Here is a 14,687-nt window from a genome sequence, read left to right as displayed (position 1 = left end):
ATGCAACTGAATGCAGTTATTCAACCTTTGTTGACATCTCTAATGAATGAAATGGCTCAAATGAATGCTGGTATAAGTTCAGAATTAAATATGGTTAAGGCACGTGTGGATGCATCTTATGAAGTTTTTAAAAAAATTTCAGACTGCTTTTTTGGACTGTAAACAAGTGACTTCTAACAGAAAAAGTGTTGAAGGTGGAAAAATCAGTCATAAAATTGGGAGATCGAGAGAAGGAGCTACAAAGAAAAATAATTATTTGGAAAATCAAAGCAGAAGGAAAAATGTGAAAATTGTTGGTTTGCCAGAAGGTATAGGACAAGATCCTCTTCGTTTTTTTTAAAGACTGGATTCCGCAAATATTAGGACAAGAATTTTTCCCTGGGGGATTGGCACTGGAAAGAGCCTATAGAGCTTTAAGAAGAATACCCTCAGCTGGTCAACCACCAAGACCGGTAATAATTCAATGTTTGAGTTATTTGGATAGAGAAGCAATACTTCGACTTGCAGTACAAAATGCGAGACAACGACAAACCTCATTATTGATTCAGAATAGCACAGTCTTTTTTTAATCTTGATCTGAGTCAAGATGTCATTCAACGTCAACGTCGATTCAATCCAGTTAAAGAAGTTTTGTGGTGTAAAGGTTATAAGTCTACTTTTCGTTACCCTGCAGTGTTGAAGGTGTTTTACGGAGACTATCAATTTCGGTTTTTTGAAACTGATTGTGAAGCAATAATTTTTGCTGACTCATTGCCAGATATAAGAGGACAAAGACGTAGTTCACCATTAACTCCTAAAGAAAAATTTGGTAGCTCTGGAAACGGAAGAAATGGCAGAAATGGGAAAAATGGGAATGGAAGGAGTCTACCTCCTTCTGAAATGGGATCTTCAAGATTGGAGTCTTTTGGATGAAAAGAAAAATTTTCTTATTTTATTTTTTCTCTTATTATTATAATACTTTGATGTTACTGATTGTTTGGCTGGGGAGGGAGCGATTTGCACTAAGTTCTTTACTAGTCATCAGCCACTGGTGGGTGATCCACCAGGGGATTACTACCTTTTTGTAGTTTTTTTGAGGGGGGGTTTTTTTCTTTTCTTTATTATCTTTTTATTTTTAACTTTTTTCTTAGTTTTTAATTTGTGATTTTTTTTTAATTGGAGGGCCTATATACATTGATTTGAGTTTTTATATCAAGATATTATTGGTATTTAGTAATAATAGTAGATATGTCAAAGTTGAGGTTTGCTATTTTTAATGTTCAAGGATTAAATAGTACGATTAAACGTAAGCGAGTCTTGGCGTATATTAAGAAAATGAAAATTGATATTGCCTTTTTACAAGAAACACATTTGAATGTGAAGGAAAGCGTGAAATTAAAAAGGGATTGGGTTGGGCATGTATATTCTTCTTCATTTAATACTAGAGCTAAAGGTGTAGCAATTTTGATACATAAAAATTTATCTTTTGAATTACAATCAATGGAGGAAAAGGCAGGATGTATTCTTAAATTGAATTGTAAGATTATTAGTGAATTTTGGACTTTACTTAATATTTATGCTCCAAATGCAGATGATGAAGTATTTATTTCAGATGTATTTTTATGTTTGGGTCAAGCTAATGATAATGTTTTAGTTGGTGGTGATTTTAATTGTGTTTTGGAACCTTTATTAGATAAATCTCCGAAGAAAGTTAAAAAATCCAAGATGGCAATCCAGATCCAAGCGTTTGAATCAGATTTGTGTTTTAGATGTGGTGATACGGTTGGAACTTTTTTTCCATGCTGTTTGGTCATGTATACATATACAATCTTTTTGGAAGAAAATTCAATCGTTTTTAGAATATCTGTACAAGATTAAAATAGTTTTAGATCCAACAGTATTTTTATTGGGTAGTTTGCAACCTCTGAAAGGCTTGGGATTAAATAAGTTTCAGCTTGCTTTTGTATATTTAGCTTTATCCGTAGCGAAAAAATGTATTGCTAGTATGTGGAAAGATACAAATATTATTGATATTAATAGATGGCATAATGAGATCAAATATTATTTAATAATGGAAAAAATTACTTATGTTTTGCATTATAATTATAATTTTTTTATTAATAAGTGGCTGTTATATTCAGAATATTTACATTTCAATTTATATTGATTAGATTTTAATATGTATGTTTAACTTTTTTTTAAATATCCTTTCTTTTTTTCTTTTTTTACGACTCTCCTTAGGAGAGTTGGCTGAAGGAGGGGGGGTTCTCTTTCTTCTTTCTTTTTTTATATATATCTAAAAATGTTCATGTTCACGTTTAATTGCTGTATATGTCATATATTATTTATTTTTTGAACGAATAAATAAAGTTTTTTAAAAAAGCTCTTATTTAGCAGTCAATGCAAAGATTAATTGTGCCTCTTACATTAGGATTTATTGTATAGTGGATGTAATCATCTGTCTGGCAACAATCCAAGTGCAGGGAAATGAAAAACAATAGCTTCCTCAGAAAACATTATAGTATAACAAAGATGTCCTTAATTGTTTTCATACATTACACTGGCCATGATAGTGTGCCAATAAATCATTTAGACTGCAAATGTCACACATATACAGCTGGTCATTGTGCTCAGTGCTGGTCATTGCTGATCTAATCCAGGATTCAATTTGTTGAACATTTCAGATCAAGAGAAAGGACAATGCTCACCACAACTCACAGCCTTCAAGAAGCAGAAAAGTGAGCACATGGGTGTGAGACAGAATCAGTTCGGCTGCAATATTTCCCATGCTTCATTAAGCTTGCACCTGAACATCTCCTTGGGTGAGCTGCTATAGACTTAACTACTGCACACTCTACTGAATAGCAGCACAGAAGGAAACTGAAGAACAACCACTCATCTGCAACTGCAAATTTTTCATCCTTTCAGGATGTTTAGATAAGGACAATGACTTGAGTTGGTCCTCCAATTATAAAATTTGGAAGTAGTCTCGGAAAATCCAACTGAAAAAAAGTCTAAAGCAAACACTATCAAAAAGGCTGCATTTAGACTGCATTTCCATGAAAGCTCTTTGTAACTAATGGATTACTTTTGAACTGCAATTGCTCTGGAAGAACATGAAGTGCAACAATTAACTTGCATGTTATGAGATCCATCAAAGAGCACAAGAGTTGAATGGCCAATCAAAGATTTTTATGGAAACACTGATTCAGAGACCATTGTTTGTCAAGGGGCCAAAATGACGTCTCGATCCTTGCATTCCTTTCAGAACAAGCCTTCTGATCAAAAGCTGATCCCCAGACAATGTAGCGATCCCTCAGCAATGCAAGTCTTCAGCTAAATTACGTATTTAAAATTGAAGAGTACAAGATGAGCCTCCAATAACATCAGCATTACAAGTAACAATGATGCAAAAATTAAGTCAAGCAGATATTTGCTAGGAGTCACGTGATGGAGTAGTGGCCGGACGGTGAACTCCAGCCCTCTCCAGAAAAGTCGGGAAAAACAAGAGAAAATACAAAGGCACAGAAATACAAGTTAAAGAAAAGTGAGTATAAAGGTGGAAAGAAGATGGAGACAAAAGAAGAAAAATCAAAATCAACGGTAAGAAGAGAGGAAGAGAAGACAACGGAGGAAAAAGGTGAAGGACTTACCTGTCCGAAGAGGCCCGCTGTGGAGAGAGGAGCCCGCTACCTCAGGTCGGTAGAAAAAGAACTACAACAATGGCTCACAGAGCCGAGTAAAAGTGCGCAACCGCGCATGAAAAAAAAACACACCGACGGGAGGGGGGACAAGCTGGGGAGTCGATCTCCACAGCCGGCAACGACAGCTGCAGAACACCTGCAGCAAGAAGAGACCACAGAAGACAATAGAAACAAGAAAGAAGAGGAGAAAAGGGCACCAAAGAAACAACAGATGGCCAACCCAGAGGAAGAAGGAGAGGAAGAATACAGTGAAATAGATTAAGGGAAAGGCAAGGTAAATGATATACTTTCTCTTGTTAGAGGATACATGGAGTCATTTAAAGAATGGCAAACACAGGAATTCAATGATTTAAGAAGAAGAATAAACAACACAGAAGAGAAAGTGAATAAAATAGATATGACCCTAACAGAAATGGGGAAAAAAATGGACAAGATGGAAGAACGGGCAGTAGCAGCAGAAATGGAGGTAGAAGACTTAAAAAAGAAATTGGAGGAATCTAATAAAAAAACTAAAGAGACACAAGAACTACTAGCTCAAAAAATAGATACAATGGAAAATTATAACAGAAGAAATAACATAAAGATAGTGGGCCTTAAGGAAGATGAAGAAGGCAAGAATATGAGGGAGTTTATAAAAGAGTGGATCCCTAAGACCCTAGGATGTCCAGAACTACAGCAAGAAATGGAAATAGAAAGGGCACATAGAGCATTGGCCTCTAAACCACAACCACAACAAAAACCAAGATCTATTGTAGTAAAATTCCTAAGATATACTACAAGAGAAAAGGTACTGGAGAAGACAATGGAAAAAGTAAGAGAGGGCAACAAACCACTGGAGTATAAAGGGCAAAAAATCTTCATTTATCCAGATATAAGTTTTGAACTCCTAAAGAAGAGAAAAGAGTTCAATACAGCAAAGGCGATTTTATGGAAGAAAGGGTATAAATTTATACTGAAGCATCCTGCGGTATTGAAAATATTTATTCCAGGACAACAAAACAGACTATTCTCGGATCCAGAAGAAGCACGAAAATTTGCAGAACAATTACAAAAATAGACTGAGGGATGAAGACGGGTAATGAGAGTAAAAATGATCACGATTGATATGTATGTGGGTAAAGACAAAAATAGACTGAGGGATGAAGACGGGTAATGAGGGTAAAAATGACCACGATTGATATGTATGCGGGTAAAGAGGTATAAGAGTGAATAGAGACAATGGGCATACGTGAAAGTATCTGTAATTAGAGGAAAACATAGATAGTATAGACAAGAATTAATAAGGGAAGGTAATGGAATAGAGAGAATAAGGAGGGAATTAAAAGAGTGACCTTTGTGACATATGAAAAGTGAAATCTTTTCTGGGGGGGCTGGGTGGGGGAAAAGAGCGGTCACTGCAAAATCAGTTGACGCTTGCGAGTGGATTCGCAAATCCAAATGGAGAGGGGAGATGTGGTTGTCCGTCAAGGGATAAAGGACAACTCAGGAGGGGAAGGGGAGATTGGGGATAAAGAAGATAGAAATAGGAGAATAAGGAAAATGTTGGATGTTGTAGGAATGTTGTCTGGTAAAGAGTTGAAAATAAGAAAACAGAAATGGAAAAGGAGGAAAGGTAATGATGGAAAAACGGAAAGAGAAGATAAACAAAATATAAAATGGCTACGCTGAACTATATGACTTTAAATATTAATGGAATACATAACCAAATTAAAAGGAAGAAACTACTAAATTTACTGAAAAAGGAAAAAATAGATATAGCATTTGTCCAAGAAACACACTTAACTGAATTGGAGCACAAGAAATTAAAGAGAGATTGGGTAGGACATGTAACAGCAGCATCGTATAATTCAAAAGCAAGAGGAGTGGCTATATTAATTAGCAAAAATGTGCCATTTAAAATAGAAGAGGAAATAATAGATCCAGCAGGGAGATATGTTATGATAAAATGTCAGATATATTCGGAGCTTTGGAATCTACTTAATATATATTCACCTAACGAAGAAGATCAAAAGTTTATGCAAGATATCTTTTTGAAGGTAGCTAATACGCAAGGGAACATACTAATAGGAGGGGATTTCAATCTGAATTTGGATCCAAATATGGATAAAACAGGGAAAAAAATTAACAGGAAGAACAAAGTAACCAAATTTATAATTAAATCAATGCAAGAAATGAAACTTGTGGACATATGGAGGAAACAAAACCCAAAAGAAAAGGAATACTCATACTACTCGACTAGACATAAAACATACTCAAGAATAGACCTATTTTTGTTATCAGCTAGTATGCAGGATAGAGTAAGAAAAACAGAATATAAAGCGAGAATGCTAATTGGACCATTCACCCTTAATACTGACAGTAAAGCTAGAAGACATCCCTCCAAGAATGTATAGATGGAGATTAAACCCCATGCTACTTAAAAGACAGGATTTTAGAGAATTTATTGAAAAACAATTAAAAATGTACTTTGAAGTAAATACGGAATCAGTGGAAGATAAGTTTATACTATGGGACGCAATGAAAGCATTCATTAGAGGACAAATAATAAGTTATGCAACCAAGATGAAGAAGGACTATAATCAGGAAACAGAGCAGTTGGAAAGGGAAATAGTAAACATAGAAAAAAAATTAGCAATAAAGGAAGATACAACCAAAAGAAGAGAATTGGCGGATAAAAAAATAAAATATGAAACATTACAAACATATAAGGTGGAGAAGAATATAATGAAGACAAAACAGAAATATTATGAACTAGGTGAAAGACACACAAAATCTTAGCATGGCAGCTTAAGACAGAGCAAACTAAGAAAATGGTATTGGCAACAAGGAAAAAAGACAAACAAATTACATATAATCCAAAAGAAATTAAGGAAAACTTCAGAGAATTCTATGAACAATTATATCGAACTGAAAACGAAGGGAAAATAGATGAATTTTTGACTAAAATTGAACTACCAAAACTACAAATAGAGGAACAAAATAAATTAACAGAACCATTTGGAACAGTAGAAATACAAGAGATAATAAAAAAATTACCAAATAATAAGACACCAGGAGAGGATGGACTCCCAATAGAATTCTACAAAACATTTAAAGATCTATTAATACCGCCCCTCCTGGATGTAATCAACCAGATTGATGAGACACAAAACTTACCAGATTCATGTAAAACAGCAATAATTACAGTGATACTAAAACAAGGGAAAGATCCACTCTCACCAGCGTCATATAGACCAATATCTTTGCTAAACACAGATTATAAGATAATAGCTAAACTATTAGCAAACAGATTAGCAGAACAGGTACCGAAAATGGTAAATTTAGACCAAACTGGATTTATCAAAAAAAGACGCACAACAGACAATATTTGTAAATTTATTAACTTAATTCATGCAGTAGAAGGAAATAAAGCACCTGCAGTAGCAGTTGTTTTAGACGCAGAGAAGGCCTTTGACAGAGTAGAATGGAATTACTTGTTCAAAGTATTGCAAAAATTCAGTTTACCGGAGAAGTATATTAATTGGATTAAAGCATTATATAAGGGACCATTAGCGAAAGTGACAGTAAATGGACATGTATCAAAGCAATTTAACTTAAGCAGGTCAACGCGGCAGGGATGCCCACTCTCACCATTATTGTTTGCGCTAGCTATAGAACCACTAGCAGAATCGATAAGAATAGATAATAATATAAAAGGAATAAAAATAAAAGACAGGGAATATAAAATCAGTGTATTTGCGGATGATGTGATAGTGTACTTAACAGAACCAGAACTATCAATAAAAGAACTATATAAGAAATTGAAGGAATATGGAGAAGTGTCGGGATACAAGATAAACGTAAATAAAAGTGAAGCAATGCCTATGAATAACGCGGATTTCTCAAAATTTAAGAAGGAATCCCCATTCAGATGGCAAATGCAGGCAATAAGATACCTGGGTGTACAAATAAACAAAAATCTAGGCCAATTATATAAACACAATTACAATCCACTAATGAAAAAATTACAGGACGATTTAGAGCATTGGAAAGAGCTACCACTAACACTGATAGGAAGGATAAACTGTATTAAAATGAACATTTTTCCAAGGATACTATACTTATTTCAGGCATTGCCAATACAACTGACAGAAAAATTCTTCAAAGAGTTAAAGAAAATAATAAGGAAATTTTTATGGAGAGGGGGGAAACCGAGGATAGCACTAGATAAATTAACAGAATGGTATAAACAAGGAGGCTTACAATTGCCAAACTTCAAAAATTATTATAGAGCCGCACAATTAAGGTACCTATCAGATTTTTATCAAACAAGGGAAAAACCAGACTGGACGAGATTAGAATTAGATAAAATAGTGGAAAAGATACCTGAACACATATTATATAAATGGGACGAAAAATTGGTACAACATAGAACTTCTCCAGTATTACACCATCTCCTCAATATATGGAAGAAGATTCATGTAGAAAGAAATAAAACAAATTATCAATTACCAAAACTAATATTGACGCAAAATAAGCTACTCCCTTTTACAATAGACAAACTTTCCTTCAGAAAATGGGAAAAAAAAGGGATTAAAAGAATAGAAAATTGTTTTTCAGGAAGTAGATTCTTATCCTTTGAACAAATGAGAGATAAGTACAATATAACTGGAGATACAGCGCTGGCATATTACCAACTGAGATCCTACTTGAAAGATAAATTAGGAAGCAATTTGAGTTTACCAGAGGGAAGTAACCTTGAATATGTGATTACAGATACAATGTTAATCAAAAGATTTATAACAAATATGTATATTAAACTGCAAGAAAAGGAGAATGAGGAAATAAATGGTAAAACTAAACAAAAATGGGAACAAGATTTAAATATAAAGATAAAAAAGGAAACATGGGAGAAATTATGTTCTGGAACGATGAGAAATACAATAAATATGAGGCTGCGTATGATACAATATAATTGGTTACACACACTATACATTACACCGCAAAAGTTAAATAAATGGGACCCAACAGTATCTGATAGATGTTTTCGATGTAAAAAAGAAAGGGGAACAACAATTCATGCAATCTGGACATGTGAGAGAGTAGAAAAATTTTGGGATGATCTCAATCAGATATTAAATAAAATAACAGAAAACAATATACCAAAGAATCCAGAGATCTTTCTCCTAAGTAACAGAAAAAATAAAGAATTTGGAATTGACTTGGAAGATGCACAAAAAAGATTTGTTAAGATAGCCCTAGCCGTAGCAAAAAAATGTATTATGTCAACCTGGAAATTGGAAGATAATTTGAAAATACAACAATGGTATATAGAAATGAATAAATGTATTCCATTAGAAAAAATAACATATAGTTTAAGAAATAATATTGAAATATTCGAACAAGTATGGGAGCCTTACATTAAATACAATAGTGAAAACCTACCGGGGACAAACATTACCTAAGTTGATGGAAGGAGAAGGAAAGAAAAGAATGGACTCTGTAGAATTTCTGGTGTATTTTTGTTGAATGACAACATTGTCTGACTGAATTAATGCAACCTAGATTGTATACCGAAAATGGATGAGAGGGGGGGGGGGGGGGTGGGGGGGTGGCTTGGGAGGAGGGTGGGGGGGGGAGAAAAAGTCACTGTAAATGTGTGAAAAAGAAAAAGTGTATATCATGGCTATTGTGATTTATGGTGTGAAATATAAAAACTTTAAAAAAAAAGCAGATATTTGCTGATAATAAATATAATGCAGGATGAGGAATAGAACTATGCTCATGTATCCCTTATATTGACATTATGATTGGGTAACTAACTCGAATTTATGTCCATATGTGCATTAACTAACACCCAGGGAAATGTTAATGAGCATCCTGCATGGCTGTCACCTTACTTCATCATCCTTCTCCTTGGGAATACATGGGATAAATGTCTCGTCTCAGGACTTCCAACACTTATGAACACAGCTCTTGAACAAGGACATATAGTACAACTGCGATTATCTGAAATCGGATTCTTGAAATCCTAATTTATCAAAAATTTTTTTAAATTTCAGCTAAGTGAGGATAACCAAATCAGAAATCCTCATTTTTCCTAATTTATTTTTCGGAGCCGAACTGACCTCAAAGGTTGAAAGAAATTTACTCGACATGAAATTAGAGTGACAATTGCCATCATTTCAGGTAATTCCCTCCCCTCGCTCTTTCCATTTCTTCTTTACCTTCCCCTATTGACTTTTCTCTCCAACTTTCCTTCTCAAACTCCGTGCCACTGTCTCCTAGCCGCAAGTAGTCAGAAGAATCTCATGTCCCAGCGTCATCAAATACAGCAGCCTCCCAGGAAGCAGTGAGGACTTCGGTGGGGAAGTGTTGGTAACTGGCGGCTGCCATCATTTTTTGGGTGAGAATTAAACATTATTTTAATACTTAAAAAACTTTCCCTTGTTGTTTGTTGTTGATTAAACACTGTTACAAGTGATTTGCTGTTGCTACTGGGCTGTTTTTAAAAAATGACCAGTTCTCTGAAAAAACTGTTTATCTGACAGAGGCCTGGTCCTGACCATTTCAGTGATTTATTATATTTATTTTAAGTATGAACATACCAGTCATGATGTACAGGAAGCGATATATCCCAACCATAATTCTTGGCATCTTTTATGGCATTCCCCAGAAGGGCTCCATGATGCATCAACTTTTTTGGAATACAGCCCACATTGACACAAGTGCCTCCAAGGCCCCATCTAGTACCTGAAAGATGTGGAAACAATGGCATGTTACATATTGCATTCCCCACAACTTGCCCACATCCCTAAAAATGAACAAATCTGAATACTATTTCACTACTTCTATATTCTCATAGAATGCTAAAGTATGTGTTTTACTTTATACAATTTGACATTATTTTATAGCCCCTTTCACATTGGTGAACCATTAAATTGGCAGTTCAATGAACCATTTTAAAATACTGGTAGAGCCGTTCAAACTGGACCAATGTTAACTGGTGTCTGCACCCTTTCACATTCACCACCCAGCATTGCACAGCAAAGGGGCGCCTATCCTCCAGTGATGTCATCCTGCATACCCCCTGTCCCTTTCACTGGGTGAACCAGTATGCCGATTCAAAATGAATCTAGGCAGTTCATTCCCGGGACGGTTTGACCCTTGCAAGCCAGTTCACAAGCATTCACACTGGCATGTTAACCAGTATATTGAGTTAAAGGGATAGTGTGAAAGGGACTAATTAAACATGAAATATATTATTCAAAATATAGCATACATTAATAAACCAGCAAAATAAAGACACAATACTGATGGTGCTTCCTGTCAGAGAGGAGGAAAGCTTTGAAAGAGACTCAAATAAATGCATTTGAATTATTCCAATCAAAATGCAATGCTAAAATTCAAGTATCAAGTTGTACTGATTGCAGGAAACTTCAACAGAGGAATTAATTTCCTTACCTTTAGGTGAAGGTTCCACATAATCTAATACTGCAACCTTCTTGTCATACTGGGCTGCTGTAGGGAATTAAATGCAGACAATCATCAGGTTGTTAGTATGTTTCAAAAGCATCTTTACAATAAATGCTAGCAGCAAGATTCACCACCCTCCATAATGACCTCACAGAATGAGACATTGCAGTGTCACAGTGTTGTTTAGCACAGAAACAAGCTCTCAGCCCATTGCATCTGTGCCCACTATCTTGCCTAACTAAACTAGTCACTCTTGCCTGCATTAAGGTCATATCACTCAATGTAGAAAGTAAGTTTATTTAAACTCCTTATAGACAGTAGTGGCTGTTAGGATTGAACCCAGGTTGTTGGAGCTATGATACAGTAACTCCACACTGTGCTGCCAGTGTCTGCTCACCATTCATTTTATACGTTGTGCAATTGTTCCCGTAATCAGGGAACCAAAATCCATTCTTCCGCCACATGTAGCATGGTGAATTTCAGATATGTTTAAATATTTTTTAAATTCATGAAAACACATATTCCTTTCCAGTTTGACAAACTTACAAGAGGTGATGAAAATAATCAACCGTTTAGATTCTCATTCCTTCCAATTTAAGATCTCCATCTAGTGGCCCAGTTAAGAACATTGCTCCTTCTTGGAACAGACAAATGATTAAAGCCAACATCTGTACACATGGCCTGAGGGCAGACTGTGTAAGTGAATCCTGGATTTCCTCACCTCCAAACCCCAATCAGTGGGAATTGCAACATCTCCTCCACAATCTCCATCCGTACAGCAGCACCACAGACCTACTTTGCCCTTTGCTTTATTCGTTTTACACCTATGACTGCATAGCTTGTTTCTATAACAACACCATTTACAAATTTATTGGCAATATCGTAGTAGTGGGCTATATAAAAAGAGGTGCTGAATCAGCATGCAGAAGCTGGGGGGGGGGGGGGGGGGAGGTTGAAAACATAGCTGAATGGTGTACTAACAACAACCTCTCCCTCAATGTCACCAAAACCAAGGAGCTAATTGTGAACTTTAGAAAGGAAAAACCAGAGGTGTATAATCCACTGATCATCGGCAGATCAGAGGTGGAGAGGGTGAGCAAATTTAAATTCCAGTGATTCACGACCTCTGAGGATCTTTCTTGGATTGCAATCACCCAGGACATGCTCTGTTCAGGAATCCAATCACCCAGGACATGCTCTGTTCTTGCTGCTGCCATCAGGAAAGAGGTAATAGATGCCACAAGGCTCGCACCACCAGGTTCAGGAACAGTTGCTACCCCTACACCATCAGATTCCCAAAGAGACTCAATCAGAGACTCAGTTCAGGACTCTTACTTTGTATTGAATAAATAAATATTGAATTTTTTTTTTCTGGTATTTGCAATTTGTTTATATTTGTATAGGTATCTTTTTCTTGAGTTCAGTTTACACCACTGAGAAGTAGAAGTTCTGCCTTGCCTGCAGGAGAAAGAATCTCTGGGTTGGATGTGATGTCATGTATGTACTCTGACCATAAATTTGAACTGAGACACAGGCTAGGTCAGGGGTGGCCAAACCACGGCTCACGAGCCACATGGGGCTCTTTGACCTTTAACATGCGGCTCACTGCCGGTCTCTCCCCCTCGCCCGCCCGACTCGCGCTGCCGGTCTCCCCGCCTCGCCTGCCCGACTCACACTGCTGGTCTCTTGCCCTTGCCTGCCCGACTTGCACTGCCAATCTCTCACCCGCCCGACTTGCATCCTTAATAGCCTGATATTTGTAGCATTGTATTTTAGTTATAAAAAATATAATATAATTAATTATAATTAATTTTTTTTATTTAAAATTTTTTAAATATATAATTATAATAAGACTCATTTTGTAAGGTGGAAATCTGATTAAAATATCTCTCATTTTTTGGTTTACCTTTTTTATAACATATTTGTGTCTGTGATGACTGAAACTAATACAAATGAACAATTTAAAAACTGCATGCATGAATAAATATTATTGCATTTAATATGCATTTCTTAAAATTTATATAAAATTTTTGTAACAAAATGTGTATGTAACAATAAAAACGTATGTGTGAATTTTGTTCTTGTCCTGCGGCTCTCATCAAGCATCTGAGCTTTATCGTTTTGTGGCTCTTACATTAAGCAAGTTTGGCCACCCCGGGGCTAGGTACTGAACAGATGGAGCTTGCATGAAAAGTAATAAAAACACCTGTTCCCCTCTTATCATGGCATAGTGACTGGAGGATAGTGGAACAAATGTTTTAGACAACTGCTAATTATAACAATTTTTTTCTTAAACACAACTGTATTAATTGCCTCCATGTTTGGGATATTGAATTTCACTGGTAAAGTGTATGAAAGGTTAAGCGGCAGTAGGAGTGAGTAGTTTGCTCTTTCAGTCATCAGTATTGCCACAAAGCTGAATGTGGCCAACAGGCACTGTATAGTACAGTCCACTTAATGTGGCTGCATTGACCTTTGAAAAAGCAAGCCAATCACTCTCATTCCCATGTCCATTCCCAAACACTTTACCCAAAGAATTGTTGATTGTGCAACTTAATGCCACAATCAGTTGAAACAATTAATAAGGGTGGTTTTAAGGGAAAACAAGATAAACACAAGAGAGAAAGAAATAGGTTTTGTTGACACAAAGAAATGAAGAGAGATAGGAGGTATTTTGTAAAAGCTACATTATTTCCTCAATGTGGACTCGACGAGCAAAGCCTCCCCCACCCATTTTACCCCCAGAAAGACTTTGCAAGTTGTGTTCAAAGCATTCTTATTTGTGGATATACTCCCTCAAGCTGTCTGGCAGAGAACAGGAGAATTTGACAAAGAAACAGAAATTAATTTGTTAATTAGAATGGTATGTAAATTAGAAAACTTCCACGACACTCCACAAGTTCATCTGGTCTTCTGAAAGAAGTGAGGCGACTGATGAAGTCGTTGAGTGTTTGACCGAAGGATATTGTTTCAGCAGATATGTCCTGGCACTAATGATTGACCTCAACAATACAGCCATCTTCCTTTGCTGGTTACTTGTCCAGCCAGAGAGAGTTTTGACTCATCATCTTCGATTCCCAGTAAGTTAAATCTTAACCTTGATGCCACTCTCAGTTAAATATCTACCTTGATAATAAGGGCAGTCACTCTCACCTTTAAAATCCGACTCTTTGGTCCTTATGAACTCAAAATGAAAACAAATGAACAGAGTTTTGGCAAGTTACTTAACAGCATTTATTCTAAGAAAGGGAGAAGTAAACTTATGGAGTGACAACTTCCTTTGTCCTGTTTTTGTGGACAAGAAGCTCCTTGGCACTTTTCTGCACTGCTTGATGGAAACCAATCAAACTAATCAAATCATTACTACACAGAATGTCATTCAGTTCACCTGGTCCCATGACACTGTGGAAAAAAAATAAATAGCCATACTATTTTTTAAATGTGGAGAAAATTGAAAATACCCAAACACGTGGGTGTTCTCGTGCAGAATAGCCTGAAGGTAAACTTACATGTTGAGATGGTAGTGAAGAAGGCAAATGCAATGTTGGT

At 36.0% G+C, this 14,687-nt stretch overlaps 1 protein-coding gene across 2 annotated transcripts in view; it reads right to left on the bottom strand.

The window, feature by feature from the left end:
- Positions 1–14,687, bottom strand: part of txnrd2.2 (thioredoxin reductase 2, tandem duplicate 2) — an 88,411-nt gene that overhangs the window by 70,987 nt on the left and 2,737 nt on the right. For both annotated transcript variants that reach the window (XM_069932598.1, XM_069932597.1), the window contains exons 3-4: positions 11,127–11,183; positions 10,271–10,415 (exon numbers count right to left, since the gene is read on the bottom strand). In XM_069932598.1, the coding sequence (XP_069788699.1) occupies positions 10,271–10,415; positions 11,127–11,183 (202 nt within the window). The remainder of the gene's footprint in view (positions 1–10,270; positions 10,416–11,126; positions 11,184–14,687) is intronic.

The sequence above is a fragment of the Narcine bancroftii genome, chromosome 4 (genome assembly GCF_036971445.1).
Source record: "Narcine bancroftii isolate sNarBan1 chromosome 4, sNarBan1.hap1, whole genome shotgun sequence".
In the NCBI taxonomy this organism is placed as follows: domain Eukaryota; kingdom Metazoa; phylum Chordata; class Chondrichthyes; order Torpediniformes; family Narcinidae; genus Narcine; species Narcine bancroftii.
This window is presented reverse-complemented; position numbering and strand designations above follow the sequence as displayed.